At 39.2% G+C, this 23,609-nt stretch overlaps 2 protein-coding genes across 2 annotated transcripts in view; one reads left to right on the top strand and one right to left on the bottom strand.

The window, feature by feature from the left end:
* LOC306876664 (semaphorin-5B-like) overlaps positions 1 to 23,114 on the top strand; it is a 149,673-nt gene extending 126,559 nt beyond the window's left edge. The window contains exons 13-23 of the mRNA XM_079428003.1: positions 1,142 to 1,259; positions 1,517 to 1,698; positions 2,100 to 2,243; positions 3,058 to 3,205; positions 4,701 to 4,926; positions 6,142 to 6,354; positions 8,033 to 8,203; positions 10,500 to 10,634; positions 12,342 to 12,386; positions 13,171 to 13,376; positions 20,273 to 23,114. Of these exons, the coding sequence (XP_079284129.1) occupies positions 1,142 to 1,259; positions 1,517 to 1,698; positions 2,100 to 2,243; positions 3,058 to 3,205; positions 4,701 to 4,926; positions 6,142 to 6,354; positions 8,033 to 8,203; positions 10,500 to 10,634; positions 12,342 to 12,386; positions 13,171 to 13,376; positions 20,273 to 20,440 (1,756 nt within the window). The 3' untranslated portion in view covers positions 20,441 to 23,114. The remainder of the gene's footprint in view (positions 1 to 1,141; positions 1,260 to 1,516; positions 1,699 to 2,099; positions 2,244 to 3,057; positions 3,206 to 4,700; positions 4,927 to 6,141; positions 6,355 to 8,032; positions 8,204 to 10,499; positions 10,635 to 12,341; positions 12,387 to 13,170; positions 13,377 to 20,272) is intronic.
* The window catches only part of LOC306876665 (solute carrier family 49 member 4-like), a 55,660-nt gene continuing 51,646 nt past the window's right edge, over positions 19,596 to 23,609 (bottom strand). The window contains exon 9 of the mRNA XM_079428005.1: positions 19,596 to 21,057. Coding sequence (XP_079284131.1) covers positions 21,035 to 21,057 — 23 coding nt within the window. The 3' untranslated portion in view covers positions 19,596 to 21,034. The remainder of the gene's footprint in view (positions 21,058 to 23,609) is intronic.

Here is a 23,609-nt window from a genome sequence, read left to right as displayed (position 1 = left end):
GATTTAATTACACCTCATTAGGCCTCTTTTTTTAGCAGCTTACAAATATTTAATCAATTTCGAGGTGTTGCGTAGCAAGGGCTTTGTAGAAAGGATGGCAAATTCTCCCAGGCGTGGTTTAGATTTGTATCAGGGAAATGTAGCGCCTAGGGCTGCTGTCAGTTAATGTGGAAGCTTGGTTGGGCAATGTTGGGCAAGGGAAGCGGATGCTGGATGTCTCTTCAGTTTAAAAGTCAATGTGAATTGCCGTTTGCACCCATTTTTCTTTCCTTTTTTATGAATGCAGCAGGATGTTCAACTTGACTTCATCCAGTTATTTTCTGAGAATTTATTGGATCGTGAAAAGTGGGTGTTGCCAAAATTAAGTTTAGCTAAAACAATGCATTTGACATTTATCCAATAGCCTTCATGGACTGACTGATGTCAGCAGAAAAGTTTTGATTCATATGTATATATATTCATATATTTAATTATATATAATAGTTAATTTTATATATAACAATAATATAATAAATAAATACTATCTTTTAGAATTTATATAATTTAGATTTAGATGATATGCTGATTAATTTCTATGACGTGTGTGTGTTTTATATTTTAATAGATTTTAAAATGTAATTTATTCTTGTCATGGCAAAGATACATTTTCATTATTCTGGTCTTCAGTTTCACACGGATAATTCAGGATATGCTGATTTGGTGCTCAAGAAATATTTCTTATTATTACCAATTTTGAAAACAGCTGTGCTGCTTAATAATTTTTGTAAAAACTATGATGCATTTTCGTCAAAAATCTTTGATAAATAGACAGTTCATTCATTTGAAATAGAAAACTTTTTATCATTATAAATGTCTTTACTGTCACTTTTGATTAAAAACATCTTTTCAGAATAAAAGTATTAATTTGTTTAAAAAAAGAGAGAGAGTTACAGTATGATTAAAGATCGCAAAAATAATTTTTATGTCTTTGGAATTAATCACGTAATAAGACTAGGAACATGCATTTATAAATAAATGAGGTCAATTCAAATTTAAAATTGACTATAATGTACCAATACTATTCATGCACTAAGCCCATGTGTATTTCTTTTCTCTCTCTCCCTTTCTCTTTTTCCGGACTATTTTTCTATTTCTATTTTAGGATGTGTTTGGATGCAAGAGACCCTTACTGTGGTTGGGACCGAAAGCAGCGCCGTTGCACCACCATAGAGGACAGCTCTAACATGAGCCAGTGGTTCCAGAACATCACTGCCTGTCCGGTAAGGACCAGCCGTTTAAAGAGTCCACCTCACTCACTGCCTCATGCATGACTGATGTTTAGACACATGTCTGCCGTCTCCATAGTGCTCAGACAGTCTCCCTCTGCAGCTTTGAAATCTGTGTTGCGTGAAAGGTGCTATGCTGCATGATTGATAACATCACTTGAGGCAGCTGCTTTGTGGTCATTATTTTTTAGGACTGAGATTCTGCACGCACCCAACCTTCAAATTCACACGTTTTTTCTCATTTATTCCAGCTGAGGAACCAAACCACAGATGGCGCATACGGGCCCTGGGCTCCATGGCAACCCTGTAGCCACGATGACGGCGAAGGCACCAGCACGTGTCTTTGCCGATCACGGGCTTGCGATAGTCCGCCCCCTCGTTGCGGAGGTAAAAACTGCGGGGGTCCCACCATTGAGGTGTCCAACTGCTCAAGGCAAGTGAAAAGTTTTTCCTTATAGGAATAAATCAGCCAAATAATTAAAATTCAGTTATAGCGTTTCTACAGTCTGTTTTTTGTTCGTTTGCTGCCATCCTGCATCTAAGGTGCTGAAACTGAATTGTGTTTTTACCAGAAGTGGCAGTTCTCTCATCACACGAGATGCGCTGCAGGAACCAAGCACTTTAGCAAATTGAGAATGTTTCCCGATCAAAATTCCTTACCAAACCTGTCCTCTTTCTCTTCCATCACGTCACATTAGCCTTATCAAATGCAGCAGTGCTGCTGGAAAAAAAAAGTATTTCTATATCCCAAATGAGAAAATGGGCTTGTACCCATCACTTCTTGCCAAGGTTCACTGATGCTCACTGTTTTTTCTTTCTTTGCTTTTTCTGCAGGAATGGAGGTTGGACACCCTGGTCGTCCTGGGGCCAGTGCAGCACAAGCTGTGAGATTGGGTTTGAAGTCCGCCAGCGATCCTGTAACAATCCTTCGCCCAGGCATGGTGGCCGAGTGTGTGTGGGGCAAAGCAGAGAACAGAGGTAAGAAGAGAGTTTTTATTTCTTGCACATATAAATGTAAAAATCAAGACCTGAAACATATCATAATTATATTTAATAAAGATTCACTTAAAGCCTTTAGGTACAGTGCATTATTAAAGGTTATTAAAGGGTATAATGCATTATAATTATTCATAATATGCGTTGTAATACATTGTATCTTGTCTGAAATAATTATAACCAAATTTAAAATGCATAGTGTAACAATAAATTTAGAAATGTTGTAATGTATTAACTGTGGTTACAATTATTCATGATAATGTAAAATACATTATAAGGTGCATTACAAGGCATAATTAATCCATTATGGCTACTTTTATAATGCATTATACATAAAGGCTTTAAGTAAATAGTTACCAAAACTTTTTTATTTTAGCTAGTTGACAAGGCAATATTTCTCATTTTAATTTAGTTTAACTCGATGTAGTAAAATACAAATACCACAAAATTGCTGAAACTTTAAGTCAAATTCAAATGAAAACAGAAAATATAAAAATGTTATTAAAAACTTCATTCTAAGTGCATTTTAAGTGCAAGTTAAATTTAAAAGCATTATAATCCGATAATCTTCCCCTCTGCCAAAGCTGTCAAATGTGATGCCTGTAGTGTAGGTTGGACGTCAGTAACATCAAAATGCCAGCTTTACAAGTATCTCATAACCAAATCCAATGTTGTCAAACCTGTGGCAATTGTTCTTATAATATGACCCCTTTAAACATTTCTCTTGAGTTTTATCAACTCGGAGCAGGCCTGACTTAAACCCATGATACAAGTAAAACACATTTTTGGTCACCAGATTCTGCAATGAGAAGGTGTCGTGCCCTCAGCCCATCTTCTGGTCATCATGGTCACCCTGGTCTAAGTGCAGCTCAGAGTGTGGAGGAGGGGTGCACTCTCGCTCCAGGAACTGTGAGAATGGAAATAGCTGTCCAGGATGTGCGCTGGTACGTACACCTGAAGTACACACACACACTTACACACACGCTTTAGCCTTGAAGCCTCCTGCTCGACTGTGATAACCAAGCAGCTCTCCTCCCAGAAAGATATGTGGGATGTACTGTAAAAGTGGAGCTCATTTGTGATTCAGGCGAGACTGAGTGGACTAGTCTAATACACAGCGCACTGTTTAATTTAGAAGATTTATGCAGTTCTGAGACTGTCACTTACATTAAGCTGATCTTCCACACGGTCTGCCAATGACCTTGTAGTTATTTACATTCATCACCTTACAAATGAAAAGGAAATAAGACATGCCTTTGAAGAGATAGACTTAAAATAAACCTAAAATAAATTAGAGTAAATGTGTCAATACTTGCCTCGGTTTCTCCTTTGATATACTGTTTCTATTTGCACACAATTTTTTTTTAATCCCTTGTAAAAAAAAAAATATATATATATATATATATATATATATATATATTAAATATTTGTTTAAAACTAAGTATTGTTCAGTTTTATTAACATATTTACTGACATATCGCTCGAGACTTACTGATATAAAAATTATAATTAAACTTTATTTGGAGTACTACTTGTGCACAATGCATATTTCTTAATATTAAGCCTAAAATGTGCTTTAATGTCACTATTGATGAAGATAGCATGATCTTTGAATAATATGGGTCTTTAAATGCAAGATATTTAAAGTGTACCTGAAGTATACCTACAATATTTCCACTTAAGCACATTCAAATATATTTCAGTATATCTTTACAAAAGTACAAGTACAAAATTAGTTACAAAATTAGTAAGACTTTAAGTATACCAGTTCATTACACTAAAAGTACAGTTGCAGTGAATTTGTATTAACTAAATGTATTTGTAATATACTTAGCTTTAAATAAATATATTTCTAATACATTTTAGCATGTTTATTTTTCACTTGGGTAGCCATATAAAAACACATGAATTTACACAGGACAAAAATAAATTTTGGGTCCCAAGAGTAAACGGACTAACTAAAGGTTTAAAAGGACAGTAAACTGAACTCCAGGAAGGTTACGCTAAATGATTTTAGGGTTTATTTTATGTTGTCAACAAATCACATCACAACAAAACATTTTGTGCGGTTATATGCTGAAATGCGTCTTTCTATACGACAAAAAATCATGACAAATCAAAATAGCATTCAGTTTGCTAAAATGCTGTTTTGCTCTTGCATTTTAAATCGGACAGATTTCTTTGCTCTCCGTCTCTCTTAAGAGCTGCAATTAATTCAAATTTAATCGACTTAATTAGGACTCAAATTAACGTTCCTTGCAAAGAACTGTAACACCCCCTTGGGTGTCTAGCAAGGAGCCATTAAATTTTATTAACTGTTCACAGTGATGGCACAAGAATGAGCTTCACGTGCATCTTAAGAGGTGAAGTAATGTCGCCTGTGCATGAGGAATGAGCATCTGGATGATGTCATCTTTTTGTCAATCTTCCCCATTGCAGGAGTACCAGGCATGTAATCTGGAGTCCTGTCCGGAGGTGCGCCGAAACACCCCATGGACCCCTTGGGTCCCAGTGAACATAACCCAGGGAGGAGCACGGCAGGAGCAAAGAGTACGCTACATCTGCCGGGCCCAACTGGCTGACCCTCATGAGCTTCAACTAGGCAAGCGTAAAGTGGAGACTCGCTTCTGCCCCAGTGACGGGACGGTAACCTGCGAAACAGACTGTGAGTGTATAGATCCTTTTTTCTAATGCACACCCACACCACACCGATACCGCTGGCTCGATGACAGTTCAGGGTCACAGTTCAGCTCTTGCCCACTTTGCGCATGTCGGGCGCTATATTGATTAACTGTATCTTGCTGTCTGAACTCGGGGGAGGTCAACCACTTGAGGTGCACATGGAATGTATTAGAGGCAAGAGATTGTCAGAATTCACCTTGAGCAGGTTGCTGTGACCAGAATGTTATTTTTTGTCAGAGGTGCTGTAAAACACAGCATGACATTGGTAGGTTCTTTTTTAGTAACCTTGAATTAAACAGAAAAAGGCCACTCCTTAAAAAAAAACACACTCAGAGAGTGCTGCAGTGATGACATATTTATTAGGCCAACACGGAAGTTAGCATCCCCCTGGTACTCTCGACAAAAACCCAATAGAATTTTCCATTGGATTTTTGAATTCTTGCAGAAAATAAGCTTTGTGAGCAAACAAAAGTTTATGATTCTTTAATATTTTGTTCATCATGATAATCTTCACGAATGAATACAACAATTCTGAAGCCTAAATGCAATAGCCAGAAATATAAAGCTAATCATAAACTATCAACAAACTATAAGCCCATTAAGCTTCCAAAAACTAGCTCTTTCAGTTTCATTTATTTTCAAAGCATTTTCCCTAAACATTTGAGTTAGAATAGTTCATTATAAACTATGCAGTTATAAATACAATGAAGCTTTAATGTTCCCAACAACTTCTGTAGTCCCATTTAGCCACTTGTTAGCAAACATCTGTTTCAAGACAAGTAAAAGCTTTAAAAATATCACAAGAGGTTATTACAGGTGTATTTTGTTGTAGGATAAATGTGAAAATATCTTGACATTGGGTTAACCACAAACCTTATTTCAGGATTTTTAACCCAAAGCCCATTCAAAAAATTAATTGGCTTCAGGACGATAAAACCGGATGTGCTAAAATGCTCTTATCCTGGTTTTGACCTACAAAAATACATCATCCCTGCAGTGCTCTTTAAATAAAACAACTAAATGACTGTTCACACCAAGAACAATAACTGCAAAGATAGCTAATAATATACATAACTATATTAGTCAGGTGGATTCTGTATCATCATAACAGTGCCAGTAGGCTGGGAAAACATTCAACGAGATATAAAAATACTGACAAAAACGGGCAAACTTGTAACACGCAATAAATGTTTTACAGCTCTCGTTGAGGAGCTTCTCAAGACACCTGGTGTACGACTGACAGGCTCTGGCTGGTCATCGTGGGAGATGTGGTCAGCTTGCACTCAGGAGTGTGCCAAAGGCTACCGCAATCGCAAACGCACCTGCACCAGTATAGAGGGCAAAAGCATTCCCACCGCCTGCCGGGGATCTCCAGTAGAATTTCAGGACTGCAATCCTCAGCCCTGTCCAGGTAACACACACACACAGAAACACGCATGTAAACACAAGCACACTCCAAATGCACATTTACATATGTGCACACAAATACACACATAAATAGACTCCCACATATGCTCATAATCAAGGTAGTTGCTCATTGTGCTGGAAAAGCCTCAGCTTCCATTAGAGTGTGTGAAGTGTATTACTGATTTCATTAGCTAATGGAAACCAGAAGCCCTGTAGGGACCTGCTGCGGTCAAATTAAGAGGTTTCACCATAATTTCAAACAGACATGAACTCAAGGATAAATTGAAGGCTCTTTTCTGATTTAAAAATTAGACAAGATCAAAAAATGAAATTTCCAGTTAGCACCAGAACTTTAAAGGTGATGTGTGCAATAAAATGGCATCAAACCGAATTGTTAAAATAAGTAAATAATAAGTAGGGGGGAATTGCTCTTTGGTTGCTAAAATGTTTTCAAAGTGTTTTTAGCATATTGCTATAGTATGCGATTGCTAGCATGTTTGGGGATGCTATTGGACAGTTTAAGAATGAAAAAAAAACAGTTAGCAAACACAGTGCTAACAGTTTAGAAATGCTAATGAAAAGTTAAATGGTGCTAACAGACGTTTCTTTAGACGTATTGACAGCTACTTGCCAATGCATTGTCCACTCTAAACTCTCTCTGAGTGTGACAAATGAACGGCACCCACAGTATTTGCTATGCTGTTTTGCCACCCAGGCAGAAAGGGAAAATAGGATTGAAATAGCAAAGCGGAAGGGAAGGGGGTAGGGCACATGGATTCAAACACATTACTGGCATCAGCCAACCATTTTAATCATTGTTTTGACCTCAGACGTGCACTCCAATCCAACGCCTGGCTTCACCCTCGGTGTGTGAGATTGCTGGACTTACTGTGATTGCAATCGGTCTGCCTTCACACTTTAGTCGTGCCCCAGTACACACATGCTAATCCACTGAAGTTAAACAGTGCTTTCTAGTGCAGAGAGAAGGAGCCACCCCTAACCTTCTCCTCCATCAGTCTGATGAGACGTCAAGAGGATGGTGGCAGGGTCTGTTAAAGTGAGAGGAAACTGCACAACAGCAGTGCTTCTATCCTGGTCAGTGCTGGAAAATCTAGTTTATGGTGGTAGCTGTGATTTGGAACATGATGGCTGGTTTCTAGCTGGAAGATAATCTACAAACGAGTTGGTTATACCAGCTTTAGGTGGTCAAGGTGGTTTATGGTGACCAGCTTGGACCAGCTAGATATCAGTCACCACTTTAATCTGGATTTTTCAACAGGATAAACAATGATATGGAGGTGAACAACTGGTGTTCACAGTAACAACAGGTTATTGGGTCAAATAAAGCTGTTTGAACCTCCAAGCGCGACATTCTGCCCTGAACTTTTAATGTCTGCATCTCCATCACATCCCATAACAGATGTCTGCTTGCCTTGTCCACGTTGTGGGAATTTCCAATCATGTCCGTTTTTTGGATTGTTTTGTGTTTGCCTGTTTGATTGATGCTTTTTTATGTTTGTATTCCGTACATTGTGTTTGCATCCTCCACTCCGTCTTTCTTGTTTGCGTTGCATTTGCGTCCGCTTATCTGATGCTTGGATGATTGTGTCCCCCTCCTTGCCTGATTGTTTTGTGTTTGTCTTTGTATGTTGTATTTGTTTGTACGTGTTTGGTCTGTGCAGTTAACGGCGCCTGGTCTTGCTGGTCATCATGGTCGCAATGTTCAGTGCCCTGTGGAGGTGGGCACTATCAACGAACGCGCACATGCACCAGCCCTACCCCTGCCAATGGAGGGGACATCTGCATCGGCTTGCACACAGAGGAGGCTCTTTGCAACACGTACACATGTGATGGTAAGATCAGTTCCATTCCAGAACCACAAATGGGATAAAAAAAAAAAGCTTTAGGTGAAATGTGCTACAAAAAAATCAAGGCTCTCTAAATTGAGCTCTACCTCTGTAAGCACATTTGGTTTTCAATGTGTCATCTGTCCATCAACACCCATTATTATCACCATTTAAAAACATACAGTTTCTATGTAGGCTTATTTCCGCCATGGAATAAAAAGATAAAAGATTTTTTTTTTTTTGTAACTTACATTTTAAGTCTACGTCTCACAATTCTGACTTTTTCCTCATACTTAAGAGTTTATATTTTATATCTAAAATATATCAATTTTCTCAGAATTCTTTTTAATTACGTTTTCCTGTTTATTTTTGTTTGTTTGTTTGTTTTGTTTAATTAAAAGGTAATTACAACTTTTTTCAGCATGGTTGATCAGCATTTTAATTGTATTCACCAGCAAAACTTAACTGATGAGGATGGTCAACCGAGGAAATTGTGCTGGTTGAGCTATTTAAATGGATAATTCACTCAATATATGACAATTCTGGCATCATTGATTTACTCCCTCACATCATGCTAAACCTGTATAACTGTATGGAACTAAAAAAAGAAGATATTTTGAAATGTCTCATCATTTGTTTCACTACAGTGAAATATTTTCTTTTGTGTTCTGCTGAAAGTCAGTGACAGTGGGTTCATAAATGATGACCAAATTTAAATTCTTCAGGTGTACTATCCCTTTAAGAAGCCATGTGAACACACCAGCATCCACAGCACAACATATGCTGGTCTTTTTAATGGGATAGTTTATGACCAACTGATTATCATTGAAGGAATGATTTCAGACCTTTCAATCACCAGTAATACATTCTTCAGATTCTGAGAGGGGCTTCTGGGGTTCTCCAGGCTACAGATGGTGCCATATCCGGCTTGAAGGAGGAACTTTTGGGGAAGTCATGGCCTAATGGTTAGAGAGTCGGACTCGTAATCCAAAGGTTGCTGGTTTGAGTCTCGGGCTGGCAGGGATTGTAGGTGGGGGGAGTGAATATCCAACACTCTCTTCACCCTCAATACCACGACTGAGGTGCCCTTGAGCAAGGCACCGCACCCCCAACTCCTCCCCAGGTGCTGCAGCATAAATGGCTGCCCACTGCTCCGGGTGTGTGTTCACAGTGTGTGTGTGTGTTCACTGCTGTGTGTGTGTGCACTTTGGATGGGTTAAATGCAGAGCACAAATTCTGAGTATGGGTCACCATGCTTGGCTGTATGTCTCGTCACTTTCACTTTCACTTTCATATGTGAGCTGCATGCATATAGACGTGTGCTGTGTGCAAGCAGACTGTGGCAGTGCAAAGTCACATTCTGCTGCCATAACTTTAAAAATGCCCCTTTTTTCCCCCAAAATGTCCAGCTGTCCCTTTAAGACAAAACTGAAATATTTATGAAGATTGGATCATGTAAAGTCCTGTAGCTTTAACAAATGCTATACTACATTTGTATTGCCTTTGACTCTCTGATTAACACCTCAAATCCATGTCTTTGATGAAAGATCATGTGTTTAATTAGCAATCAGATATCGGTCCCTTGTGAGGTTCCATTACAGTTAGGAATCTGCTTTGAAAATTCTTCATGACATATTGTTCACTTAAGGAAAATAAATGAAGATTGATGTAGCAGTTATCGGGGCTGCCTTTTATCATTGTTAACTGTGGATCTGCATTTTCTGAAATGCTGCGATATTCACTGGGACTAGTTGCTACTGATCTTAAAGTCTTTTGGATCCTTGATTCAAACATTTGGCCCCTGTTGGACCCCTTCATGAATGACAAATTTGTTAGGCTCTGGGAGAGTTATAAGACTGCGTATGGTCTAGGCAAGCATCTTAAAAAATGAAACATGAAAGGAATGTGTCTATTTACAGATTGTATTTTCCCAGCAAACAAATACATTTTAAATCAAAGTTTCGTCTAAGTAAAGTTCTTGGTACACTTGCTGTGAAAGTGTTGCCTCAGACTGTGATTATTTTTGTCTCCTCGTGTGACTCTGGCGGTGTTTGTTTCATGTGCGTGGATGGGCCGTTGAGTCGGCAGCGCTCTGGTTAGATTGCCTCTGAACTGTGAGGACAGCCAAAATTGGGATGCTCCATTTAAAAGAAGAGTTCACCTGAAAAATGCTCTCATCATTTACTCACTGTTAAGTTGTTCCAAACCTATGATTTTCATTCTTCTTTGCACCAACAAAAATGTTCATTTTTAGGTGAACTGTTTCTTTAAATCCTGTGTTTATGCCCGTGTCTTTGTGCAGGTGGGTGGATGGCGTGGTCGGTGTGGTCTGAGTGCGATGACTCGGGCCTGCAGCTGCGCAGTCGAGTGTGTGGGGCTCAATCCACACCATGTGTGGGAAACAGCTCCCAGCACCGAGACTGCAATGAGATCCCAGGTGAGAGAGAGCTATATATAAACACACACATATATATTCACACAGTGTCCAACTATCCCATTATGAAGCAAAGCTTTTCCCAATTGCAGTGTTACTCTTATTAAATAAACATACACTTTTAAACCCTGTCAAACTCGCTGTTGTTTTTAATAGATTAGATGTAATATGTTTACTTGCGCTTATTCATTACTCCGGCTGGTGGAGTGGAAGTGTTCAAAGTGAAGAACTGAACGCACCCAGCCTGCAAGAACACGAGTTATCAGAGCGGAATACCAAGTGAATCAGGCACTCTAATTAATATTAATGTTATGCCACAAGGCAGCCTCGCATCCAATTTCTCTCCAATTTTGGGAAACGGGTTCCAAATCCTGAGGTGTCTTAGACGGTGAGGAGATCAAGGAGAATTGTGCATCTTAATCAAAATATCTCCCCCCACACCCATCTCTGCTCTTTGTGGAGATTCCAGATAGAGCTTGAAAAGCATGACTCTGGGTGGTAATAGAGAATCTTAGACTCTATCACGGCAGTGAAAAATGCCGTTTCCATCGAAGTGCACCTCATTATTTCAATCAAAATGTAATATTTACTCTAAATGAGCGTTTAAAGTTTTATTCAGCAAAATAGCTTGCAAGTGTTATTACTGACATTGGCTGTTCATTCTCAAATACAATATTTGAGTAACGTAATGTGTAATATGCGACCCGACTGACAGGCTTTGATGTGATTTCCTATACTTCATCACGGCAGACCTTTTCATCCCTCAGGTATAAAACAGGAGACTTCCTCACCACTCAGATCTATAGCTCTTTGAATCTCCCCACTTCCTGGAAGGTTGCTTTTGAAAGGAGAAAGTGGAGTGGGATAAGATGGGGAATGATTGACGTTTTGGCTGTAATTCAGCAAAGGGATGCAAAACAAGAGAGCGTGTAATGACCTGTTCACAGGACTTTTTCTTGCACCAGCCTGCTTCATTTTTAAATTGTTGGTTTATGGTTAGATTGTTGGTCGCAACCCAAAAGTATTGGTCACAACCCAAAATTGAGCAACAGAACAGACCAAAAAAGTGCACAAAATGCATTAATAAAATAAAATGTGACTAACCATGCATAGTTACAATAGCAAAATAAGCTTATTAGCTTTTAAAAGGATGTTTCATCTTTTGATGTTGACATCAAGGCTGCACATTAATTTTTATAAAGATATTAATAATTTTGCATATTGTTGGGTCTGTGCATTTCATGGAATATTGACAGTTTTCAATATTTGAGCATTTTTCGTTACTTTTATATAATATTTAAAAAAAATCTGGTATTATTTTTAGCCAGCACTTCATGTCTAAAGTTACATTTACAAGCATCTGACATTTCAACAGTTTTGACCATTTTATCCAAAGAGACTTGCATTGCATTCTGGGTATACGTTCATTCGGTCCCAGGAAAGCAAACCCATGACACTGGTGTTGCTACCGACATGCTCTACTGGTTGAGCTACATGAATTTCAATTTTGAAGCAAAACTACTTGACAGCTACTGCTCTAGATGGATGTCTGTGACTGTTCTCGAACCACAGTCGTTGTGTTTTTAAGATGCCTTGTCAATTTGAAAGATGTTTGGCATCAGTTCAAGACGTTCAGAAAGAGCTCAAGACCCTTGCAAGAGCTCATCCTGTGTGAGCGACCACTAACTATACATTTCTTTCTCTACACAGCCATTCTCCCAGCATCTAGCTATGAGAAGGACCAGCAGTGTGGGGGTAAGTGCTTTGACCGATATGTTTGTATGGTGTTCACCGCATGTTAGTATGCGCTTATGCATGTATGCTCTCGTGAATGCTCAAAGACATGTAGCAATGTGCTGCTTGTGTGTCATGTTTCACGTCAGCTCCTTTTCATCCCGAACTCCGGCAGAAATGGAATCGCTAAGCAGGTTTAAGTGAGTGAACGTCATAATTCACACTGCTGATTTTCAGTTTTCCATGTGTCGTGTTCCACGGCTATTGTGGCTCTCCCATGCAGAGGTGCTGCCTTTCCAGTGCATGCACCTGATGAAAAATACATGAGGGGGCACATCGGTGCTTTTTAGGTTGCGGATCCAGGCCACATCGGGCAATGGCTGCCCTCAGAGTTGGCACTGCAGTGCCAATTTGGTGTTTCTCCAGGTGGCATATTACCCATCATGCTCCAGCAGTGATGCTCTCCTGAGTGATCGTTGTCCAATTAGAGCAGTTCATGGCGGGGTATGGCGTTTGCTCTCCTCAATCACATTTTGCACTCATTACGGGTCAGACCGGCAGGATGCTAATCAGCCAGACGCTTTGAAGCACCTGCCTACTGCTGGTTGATGGCTACGGACATGTAGCGTTAATGATGAGGGATGCAGTGGTGCCATATCGCTGCGAATCCACTGACAAGGATGACTGTATTGTCTCATTATTTGAAAAAGCATATTTATTCAAAGGTCTGGATGAAAATGCCAACATATTACAGACATTTGCAGACAAATGGTTACCTTAATATTGCCTTCTCTTGTTTTCCCAGGGTTCACTCTGCTTCACCTGATAGCTACAGGTGTGTCATGCTTCCTGGGTGCTGGTTTGCTGTCCTTCCTGGTGTATGTGTACTGTCAGCGTTTCCACAAGCCCTCGCAGGAGTCTGCTGTCATCCATCCCACCACTCCCAACCACCTCAACTACAAGGGCAACACCACACCAAAGAATGAGAAATACACACCCATGGAGTTCAAGGTCAGTGTTGACAAATGTTCAGAAGAAAATAATTCTCATAATGCTTTAAAAAGGGTTTAGCATGTTGTTATTGATCATGCTGCTGCACTTAATCTAACTCGTGTCAGTTGTATGCATAGTTCTTGGCTCCTTGCAAGTAATGACCTCTGATTCTGTTGACTTGAGGTTATTAAAAAAATGAAGACTCTATTGAATGTCTAAATGGAAGAAAGTCAAATTTTTTGTCTACATTGTGTGAAATGTTGTGCATGATAAGAGGGGGGGGGGGGGGGGGGTTGTTTTGTTTAGTTGATGTTTTCATTTCAGAAATTGTGATGAGGCGCAAAGTCATATAGAAGTTCTAAGTGGCTGTATGCTAAAATCATGCACACATTTATTTAGGGTTGTACGGAAATTAAAATTCTGGGCCGAAATGGAGACCAGAATTTCTGGATGCACTTGACTGAAAACTGAACTGAAAATGCTATTTAATAATTATTTTTATTCAATAATATAAAATAATTTTGTAAGACTTTTTAATTCAACTCTTAACTAATTATTTTAATGATACTGAATTTAAAAAATACAAGCCAATAAAAAAACACACTTTCATTGAAAATAACCTCACTTTTTAGCACACATGGGCCATGAGCAACTCAATGGAATGCACATTCATAAAGCAGAATATTGAGTGGAGCGTCACACCGCGTAGTGAAAAAACCTGTGAAACCGTTAAACACTGCTGGGCGGTGCAGCGCACCATATATTTTCAGCCATTTTTCTCTCTCGGCCAAAAACCGAAAATATTATTTTCGGTGGATAATTTTCAGCAGCCAAAATTTTGGTGCATCCCTACTTCATAGTGTGCAAAATTCAGATAAACAATGAATTATAGTAGTTTGCAATGTAGTTGCTAAAATTAAGATGGAGGGAAAAAGACTACTTCTTGTCAGTATCGGCCTGGCGTATCCCAAATTCACATTGCAGCCATTATAATGTTACAAAAGATTTATTTTTCAAATAAAAGCTGTTCTCCCAAACTTTTTAGTCATCAAAGAATTCTGAAAAAAACATGGTAAAATATGCTACTTTAATACTGCACTCTCACTGATACTGTAGCTGAATGCATACTCAAATTTAGAAATATATATATTTTAATGAACACTCGAGGCAAGGATCTTTAGACCTCTTGTAAATAGTGGTCATTGTAATTCTGCAGAGATTCTGTGTGAGCCTGAAGAAAAGTTTATAATATATGCCGAGTTGGAATCTGTGGCCTTAGAATTCCACATAAAGCTCAGTGGACTTTGGCAGATTGCAGATCCTGTTTGTATTTATATATTTTGGCAACTTTCAGAATCTTCTCAGCTGCTTAAAAGTGTATTTAACATCTCCGTTTTACACATTTTACCATATTCAAATTTCTTTTGCAGATATTAGGCTCATCAGGATGCTCCATCAAACAGATCAATGTTTCAATAGCACCACAGAGACACAGAGTTTAACATTTTCATGGGAATGCGCCCACAAATGCATTTATTTACACTCTGCATATTAAGATGTATTTCAACATCAGAAAATAACATTTTACTTTTACAATTACCCACAGATGAGCTATCAGGAAAAGTTGCGAGCAGCCAAGTAACCGAACTCTATCGTAGAGCATGCTCGTTTGTTTTGTCCAAAATGAGCATCACTAGAAAACTGGTGGTTTGGAGATTACCGCTGGTTTCACTCTCCCCACGGCCGCTTGTTTAGCCGCCTCTTCTGGCTGCACGCGGTTCCTGGCACACACTCCGTCTTTATTAATGGGCTCCATTAGGCTGTTTAAGCAGCAGCCGCTCAGTGGACTCCCACAGCTGGTTGTGACTGATCGTCGAGCTCATCCAATTAGTTTGGCTCGGCTTGTTCTCCCTCCACCTCGTGTCCTTGCTGTGACACCTGCGCGAGCCTTTAGCCACTTTTTCCATCGATCTTCTGCATGACCACTACTCACTCGAAACTCATTATGAGACTTGGCCAATACGAGTGGATCGAGAAAGAAGTGGCCATTGCAAAAGACCGTTGCTCGGGCTTCTGTCCACGCATTCCCAGGGCACGTCGGTGCGCAGATGGCTGTGTGATATTAACCGTGTGACACGGAGGCTCTCTGATTGATGGGTGTTTGAATAAGCATCCGTTGAGAGCCACAACGTAAATCAGGATGAATATTCCGATTTCGCACAGGGAAGGGTTTGTCGAAAGCCTACTAAAGATACCACAGTTAGGAAGATGTAATTTGGTATCGTAATAGCAGCAAACATCCCCTTCGCTTGTCACTCTTTGACTCTTGGATAAAAAAGCAATTTCATCAGTCTTGTTCAGACTGAAAATGGAGATCTCAGCCTCTTTGTACAGCTATTGTTTGCCAGGTATTGAAAACTATAATTGTTGCACAGCAGTTCTCGGCTACGGTGAGTCACTCAAATCAATCTTGTATGTTTCATAGCTTCACTTCCCCAGTAACTGAGCTGCAGCTTTTTTAGAGCTAGACAAAAGATATTTCTCGAGAGCTCTACATTTCATACACACACATTAGTTTCATTCATGACCCCTGAGTTCACCACTTTTAAATTATCCATCATATCGGCTTTGAATCGACTCCTTTCACTCAGTGTGTCGTTTCTGCTCCACTAGTACCACCAAACAGAATCGCAAAAAATATCCTGATTTCTCGAGCTCATCCTATTGTTGCAATAGGGTTCCTGTGCGGTTGCTAGGGTGCTCTGAAAGGTGTTTAAAATGTTGCTGTGGAGTTCTAAGTGGTTTTAATATGTTGATATGCATTTACTAGAGTGTTCTGAGAAAATATTAGCCTTTTGCTAGGGTGTTCTGCTTGTTTTTTAATGTGTTGCTATAAGGTCACTAGGGTGGTCAGAATGTTTTTTTTTAAAGGGGACCTATTATGCCCCTTTTTACAAGAGGTAAAATAAGTCTCAGATATCCCCAGAGCGTATCTGTGAAGTTTTAACTCAAAATACCCCACAGATAAATTTTTATAGCTTGTTAAAATAGCCACTTTTAGCGTATGAGCCAAAATGCGCTCTTTTTGAGTATGTTGCTTTAAATGCAAATGAGTTGTTGCTCCCGGAGAAGAGGGCGGAGCTTCAAGAGCTCAAGCTCCAGAATTAGCAGTGATAGCCTTTGCAAATAAACATTCCACGATTAATACAAGCCTGTTATCTTTACAGAAAACATACTCTGTTTCAAAGTCAGTCATCTGATTATACTGTGCATAATAAATTTGCATTTATAAATTACACAGACAGGGAGCACGGCGGGATAAAAATAACAACATAGCTGGTCTCATGCTATCACAAACTTCATAAAGTCCCACTTCTGATTATGAGCTCGACAACTTCAAGCGATTCACATTGCTTTCATATGCAACTTTTAACTACCACATTCCTATTCACAATCATTCTGGCAGCACTTGAAGGCAGCATCAGTGAAAACAGGCAGAGACATGATAGCTTTAGCAATTAGCCTTACAGAGTGCCAAGAAATTATACTTGATACTTACTTTGTCTGGAGCTGACGTTTGCACACGAAGCGTTGGTATTGATTCTTAAACATTTAGGGGACTTTTACCGATTTTTTAATGGGACATTTCCTTCGAAAATAAAATTTAACCACAGTGTCCTCGGCTCAGATGAGCGGAGTTTATGGCGACTCCTATGTTCATTAGTGCATCCCAAAACACAATGCTTGTAATGCCTCTTTGGAGCTGACATTGTATATATCAAGTAATGGCAGACTGCAGCTTCTCACTCAGGGCTGTGTGCATGCTAATAGGTGAAAGAGCGTCACAAATGGGTGGGACTTTTTCCCCTCGGTGACATCTGAAACAGTTCGTTTGGAGAGACTGTTCATGATTTATTGGTTTTATTAAAAAATGAGAGGGTGGATTTTTTACATTATAGACTGGTTGTGAATGTGAGCAAAACTAAAGAGCTGATTGTGGACTTTAGGAAGAGACAGCAGCAGCCCTACACTCCTCTTATGATCAGTGGCACCCCTGTGGAGAGGGTGAGTAGCTTCAAGTACCTTGGTGTATCTCCGTGAACCTGACTTGGACTACACACATCCAAACACAGGTTAAGAAAGCCAGGCAAAGACTGTACCAATTGCGACAGCTGAGGAAATTCAGGGTCTCACCAGCAATCCTGAAAACTTTCTATTCAGGGACCATAGAAAGTGTATTGACTCAGTGCATCTCAGTGTGGTATGGAAACAGCTCCAATCAGGACTGCAAAGCACTACAGAGAGTTGTGTGCTTAGCTGAGCGCATCTCAGGGTCTGCTCTCCCCTCTCTGCAGGACATCTACCTCAAACGCTGCAAAAGTAGAGCTGTCAAAATAATCAAGGACTCAAATCACCCTGGTAACCGTCTATTCACTTTGCTGCTATCTGGTAAGCGCTTCCTTAGCCTGATGGCAAAAACTGAGAGACTTAGGAGGAGCTTCTTCCCCCAGGCCATCAGGCTCCTAAACTCTAACTCTGTGTCATAACATCACTTGACTCCATGTAAATATCACTATATCAATAAGCTATTCATAATTTTTCTCTACCTCATATTGCTGCTATTTAAATACCCTGTACAACTTTTTTGCACATTCCTATTACTCAAGACAAACAAACATACTGACCTGCACATTTATATCTATATTTTTTATCTTTTATTTTATTTTACTCTTTTATTTTTTTCTACTTTTCTTTTCTTAATATTTGTATTCTACATAATTGCACTGTCTTTGGAGCGGACCTGACCAACATTTCACTGCTGGGTATACTCTGTATAATTGTGTATGTGACAAATAAAAATCTTGAATCTTGAATCTTGGTTGTTTTTACATACTCAGGCCACACAACTGTGTTCAAACACCTTATAAAAGTGATTTTTGCATAATAGGTCCCCTTTTAATGTTGCTTTGTGGTTGCTGTGGTATTCTGACCTAAAATTAACCATGGTTTTATTTACAATTAGTCATTTAGCAGACGCTTTTATCCAAAGCGTCTTACAAATGTGGACAATGGAAGCAATCAAAAAAAGAGCAATGATATGCAAGTGAAAAACAAATCTCAGTTAGCTTAACACAGTTTATTATACTAAAAGTTTAGTATCCCTGTTTTTTTGGCTGATTGATTACTATCTGTAACCACAGTTTTACTATAAGAACCATAGTTAAACTATGGTTAGTGTAGCAAAACCATGGTTAATTTGTGGTTTAACCACAAAAATAATAACCATGTTTATATATATATATATATATAAGCCTATATATATGTTGCTATGCAGTTTCTAGAGTGTTCTGGGTGTTTTTTAACATACTGTACTGCTGTAAGTTTGCTAGGGTTTAGCAATTAGCATGTTGCTTTGTGATGGCCGGGGTGTTCTGCATTGTTTTTAGCATTGATATGCAGCTGCTGCTATGTTCTGGGTTGTTTGTAACACACTGCCGTGAAGTTGCTAAGGTGCTCTGGGTGTTTTTTCTTACATGTTGCTATCCAGTTGCTGGGGAGTTGTATGTTGTTTTAACAGTTTGCCATAGCGTACAGTTTCTGGAGTGTTCTGAGTGATAGGATGTTCTTCAGTGGTTTTAGCATGTTGCTATGTGGTGGCTAGGGTGTGCTAAATGGTTAAAATGTTGCTGTGTGGTTGCTGTCATTGTTGTGATCTTTAGCATGTTGCCATAAGCTTGGATGATTTGCATGTTTTTACCATGTTGCAGTTGCTGGAAAGTCCTAAGTGATTTTAACATGTCACTATGTGGTTTTTGCAGAGTTACACCATGTGGTTAGTTTGTTCTTCAGTGATTGTTAGCATCTTGCTATGTGGTTGCTGAAGTGTTTTGGGTGTTTGTTTGTTTTTTAAATGTTGCTATGAAGTTGCTAGGGAGTTTTAAGTGGTTTTAACATGCTTCTGTGTAGTTTCTACATTATTCTAAGTGATTTTTAGCACATCATGTCATTCTTCGGTTGTTTTAAGTATGTTGTTGTGTGGTTGCTATGTATTCTGAGTGGTTTTGCAGTCTCTATATTGTTCAAGTCAAAAGACCCCATTCGAAGGTCTATGTTATTCTGGTCCTTAGATGTGGCTCTGGTTTCTCCTTCATTATAAGACTCTGCTGTTACAACCTCTCATAAAAATATCAGCTCTAAGACAAGAGATCTTCGTAACATAAACAAGAACGAGTAAATAGCGAAAATTGCTCAAATCTATTTATTCACTCACAACAGACGTCACAATAATAACGAACAAATCAACCAGGTAACAAAATTATACAAAACAGACAACAGCTAACAAAGAAAAATTAAATACAGATATAAAGACACTTGTTTGCTGGCTAGCCCACAAGGTCTGTCGTCGCTCTTCTTTCTCCTCCTCGCTGGCGTTTATATCAATCAGCTCCATCAATCAGCCACTCAAATCACGAACAGGTGCGTCCACCTAAGAGAGGGATAGAGGGCGTACACGCTCCAAAAGGATAGAGCGACGCCAAGAAGAAGAAGGGAGGGACATAAAGAAAACAGACACAGACCAAGCCACCGACCGTAACACTGCGATCTACAAACTCATGCCATTGGTCGAGAGTCGTGACAATATTTGCTCAAACATGCTAGTGGTGCAGTTATTACACCCTGTACCGTCAAGGAACTAGCTGGATAAGAGTTTACATGTGTTAAGCTGAAGTGTTTCCTGAAGGTGTGAGATCTTTCTGTGTGCTATCAGCATTCTCATATTCTGTTCTTTTTATTTCTCAAGGTCACAAGATGTTTGCAGACTGTGAGATCAGTGGTGTTTCATCTCAGAGACTGATGGATAGTTGTTTGCTTCTCAGCTCATCTAGCACTGCTTTATTTGTTTTTCTCCACAGACTCTGAATAAGAACAATTTGCTACCGGATGAGAGGACCAACTACTTCCCATCACCGCTTCAGCAGACGAACGTGTACTCCACCACATACTACCCCACGACCCTGAGCAAATATGACTACCGACCAGACTCCTCGCCGTCTCCTTGCAGAACCTATAACCACAGCTGAGACATGTGTCCCATCCGTCGCTTTATCGCCATCTCCTAAAAGCCTCCACTTTCCCCACCCATACACTCTGCACCTCATGAGGTGCTTATTCCAACATTCCAGCCGATTTTTCCCCTAAGATCTCTTCCCTGAGGACCGTGTCACCTAAGTCATGCCTTACGGTGTCCGACGGGGGAAAAGTCCAGTGATTCAAACAGCACTTTTTAAAGATTGTGTAGCTACACTGACTTTGATAAACTGATGTCTTGATTGATCGCTGCAGAACTCCCGTTACTGGAATGAGATTTTGCTGAAGCTCAAGGTGGGAAGACAAAATTGTGCCGGCATCCCGTACCACTCCAACAATATCCATTACGGGAAATGCAATTTTCTGCACTGTGGCAGTTCTTTTTGAAACTACAGAAGAAGAATAGATGGACACCAGACAAAAGATAGCAATCAATGGTGACATTATTAGGTTTGGTTAGAATGGCAGAATTGTGTTACCTTTGGATGCAAATGAAAGGACGTCCCACTGACTTCCGACCTTTGAGGGGCAAATCTCTGACAAAAGAGGATGGGCTGCAGGATCAATGCATCTCCTGGGTGAACTCTTCAGATATGAGTTCGGAGCCAAGCTGCAGAAAAAAGAACAGCTTAAAATAGGATGCTATTCAGAACGGATTCTTATCAGAACCGAAATATAGATTTTCAGCACGTTAAAAGGCCAGAAGAATGCATCATTATTTCCCTGAAAAGTCGAAACGCCTTTCTTATTTGCGAATGCATGGGAATCAAGGAGTATTGCACCAACATGGAATATGCTTGAATCTGAAGCAAACATGTTCTACTCTCTTACTGTATGTCCCGGTGGTCATATTAAATATGACTGGGTTCAAACCGAGACGGACTATATTTTATTATGAAAAATGTAGGAAATACTGATAGCTTGGCACTTGTTTTATACTGTTATTTTAAAGAGGGAATTATTCAACAGTTGTAGGATAGATGGACAATAGAGTTTATTTAAGATACGAGTTCAAACATTGATGGAGCTATACTGAACATTTCATATATTATTTTTTATTATTGTTTCCAGATGGTATATTCCTAACCATCATCACATTCATCAGAGATGCGAGCGAAGCGTACACCGTTATATGAGCATCATATATTCATGAAATTGCCTAGAGAGTCAACTTACACAGAAATGATCAATGCATCACTATCTTTGTCACATCAAACAATATCTAAAAAATGAATCTCTGTGCAGCACTATGTGCTCAACTCAGATTTTATTTTGCCCATGTGTTGACGTGCTTCCCAGCGGCATCCCGCCCACATTCCAGATGCAACTCAATGGTTATAAACGATAAAAACGATTCAGGAACGAAAACTCTCATCGGGATATAGTATTTATGGTATCGCTTGGTTTCTAAAAGGCATTGAAAACTAAACTAAGCTATTTTATCATGCTCGTTTAATGAATGCTAAGATAGCCATGCTTTCAGCTAAGCATGAGTACATGGGTTGTAAATAAGTGATGTCCCACCGCGAAAAAAAAGGTAATGCCACGCAAAGGTTAGTATAATGTACATGTATATTGTAAAGCTAACACTGTTTTTTAAACGCCTTATAGTTGTAAAATAATATGTGCAGCAGCTGTGTAAATATACCAACCGTAGGGATTGTGTGGGGATGGAGTCTGTCAGTGTTCAGAGATTGATTGTAAGAGAGAGACCATCTTGTGGACCGACCCTAATCGATAACTACAAAGATTATTCATTAGTCCCGACAAAACTATTAGAACGTTTGTACTTTTATTCATCTGTTCGTAATTCATATGAATTGATTTTTGCCATTCACATGACAAGGTACACAAAATTAACATTAATTAAGTTGCTTCAATATCATACTCAAATACAGTCTTTAATTGTTTTGATGCTGTTGGATCCTGTTCAAATTATTACATTTTTTAATTGATTTTTTTCCCTCTGCATCTTCAAGATGCTTGCATACTGAGACCTTTCATTGAAAAAAAATCCAAAAATCTGAGAGCATTACTGAAAATGTTCCTATTTTGCATTTTTATTAATTACATTTTTTTTTGCAAATTATATTAAAGATATGCTTACACACAAAGCCCTTTTCACTGAAAAAAAATATTTTTTTAAATGTCAGATTATGTTAACATTTTGAGTGAAAAGTTAAATTTTATTGTTCCTATATCTTTCCTTTTTTTTAAATAAAAAAAGATTATTTCCAATTTAACCTGAAGTAAATACCATATTTTAAATGTTTTTCAAAGGCTTTTGGACTCCACTGTACGCATGAAAAGAAATCCAAGAATAGGAAAAAGCTCTAAGCTCATTTTCAGAATTAAAGGTCAAACTAAAATCCCCACATTCTCTCCTGTGTGCCTGCCCAGATAATATATGTTGGTCAAATGCGGTTGCTCTGTGTAAGTCGGGTTTTGAAAGGAGTATCTCTGCTATTGAACACGCATAAAGCCGGACGATGCCATGAGGTGCTCCATCCCTGCAAGGCTTGGTGCCCTTCTATGCAACTGACCTGGTGGTTAGATATGCGATGTAGACTGTAATCACTGCCTTTTAGACACTGTGAATTTTTGGTACTCTATATTTTTGTATATTGTACATTGTAAAAGATAATAAACCTTGATGCCAACCCGGTCTAACTTGAGCCGTTTCGTCCTTTCCCAACTACTCCCACACTACATCAATCTAGGTTACCCCGCTGTCTCCCACAGAGTGAAAGGTAAGCGTTTTCAAATTGTCATGTTTTTCAATCCAATGTCAGGTTGGCTATCATACACTCCCATCTGAATGTGAAGGGATTTGTTTGGCAGGCTGAAGGAAATTGGACCTAAATGCTGACAACACACTCACCATTTTCCCTTCACACAGTCCCTCCTCAGAGAGAAAAATGGATGTTGGTCTTTGACATGATACAATGTTTGCCCTTTTCAATCAAGACCTGATGGCATAAATATTGAAGTTGGCATCGCTATACACAAGATTTACCCAGTGAGCGTGGAGAGTTTATTCACTGCAAGTCTCTCATTTTTAAAGACAGTCTAGAGTTTTAAAAGAGCGAGAGTCAAAAGGAAACAGTAAAGTCTTCTTTTTTTAATGGGTGTTTAGATGATCAATACCGGTAATTCTAGTTT

The sequence above is a fragment of the Barbus barbus genome (genome assembly GCF_936440315.1).
Source record: "Barbus barbus genome assembly, chromosome: 11".
NCBI lineage: Eukaryota > Metazoa > Chordata > Actinopteri > Cypriniformes > Cyprinidae > Barbus > Barbus barbus.
The sequence above is the reverse complement of the archived record's forward strand: the minus strand, read 5'-3'. Positions and strand labels throughout refer to the sequence as shown.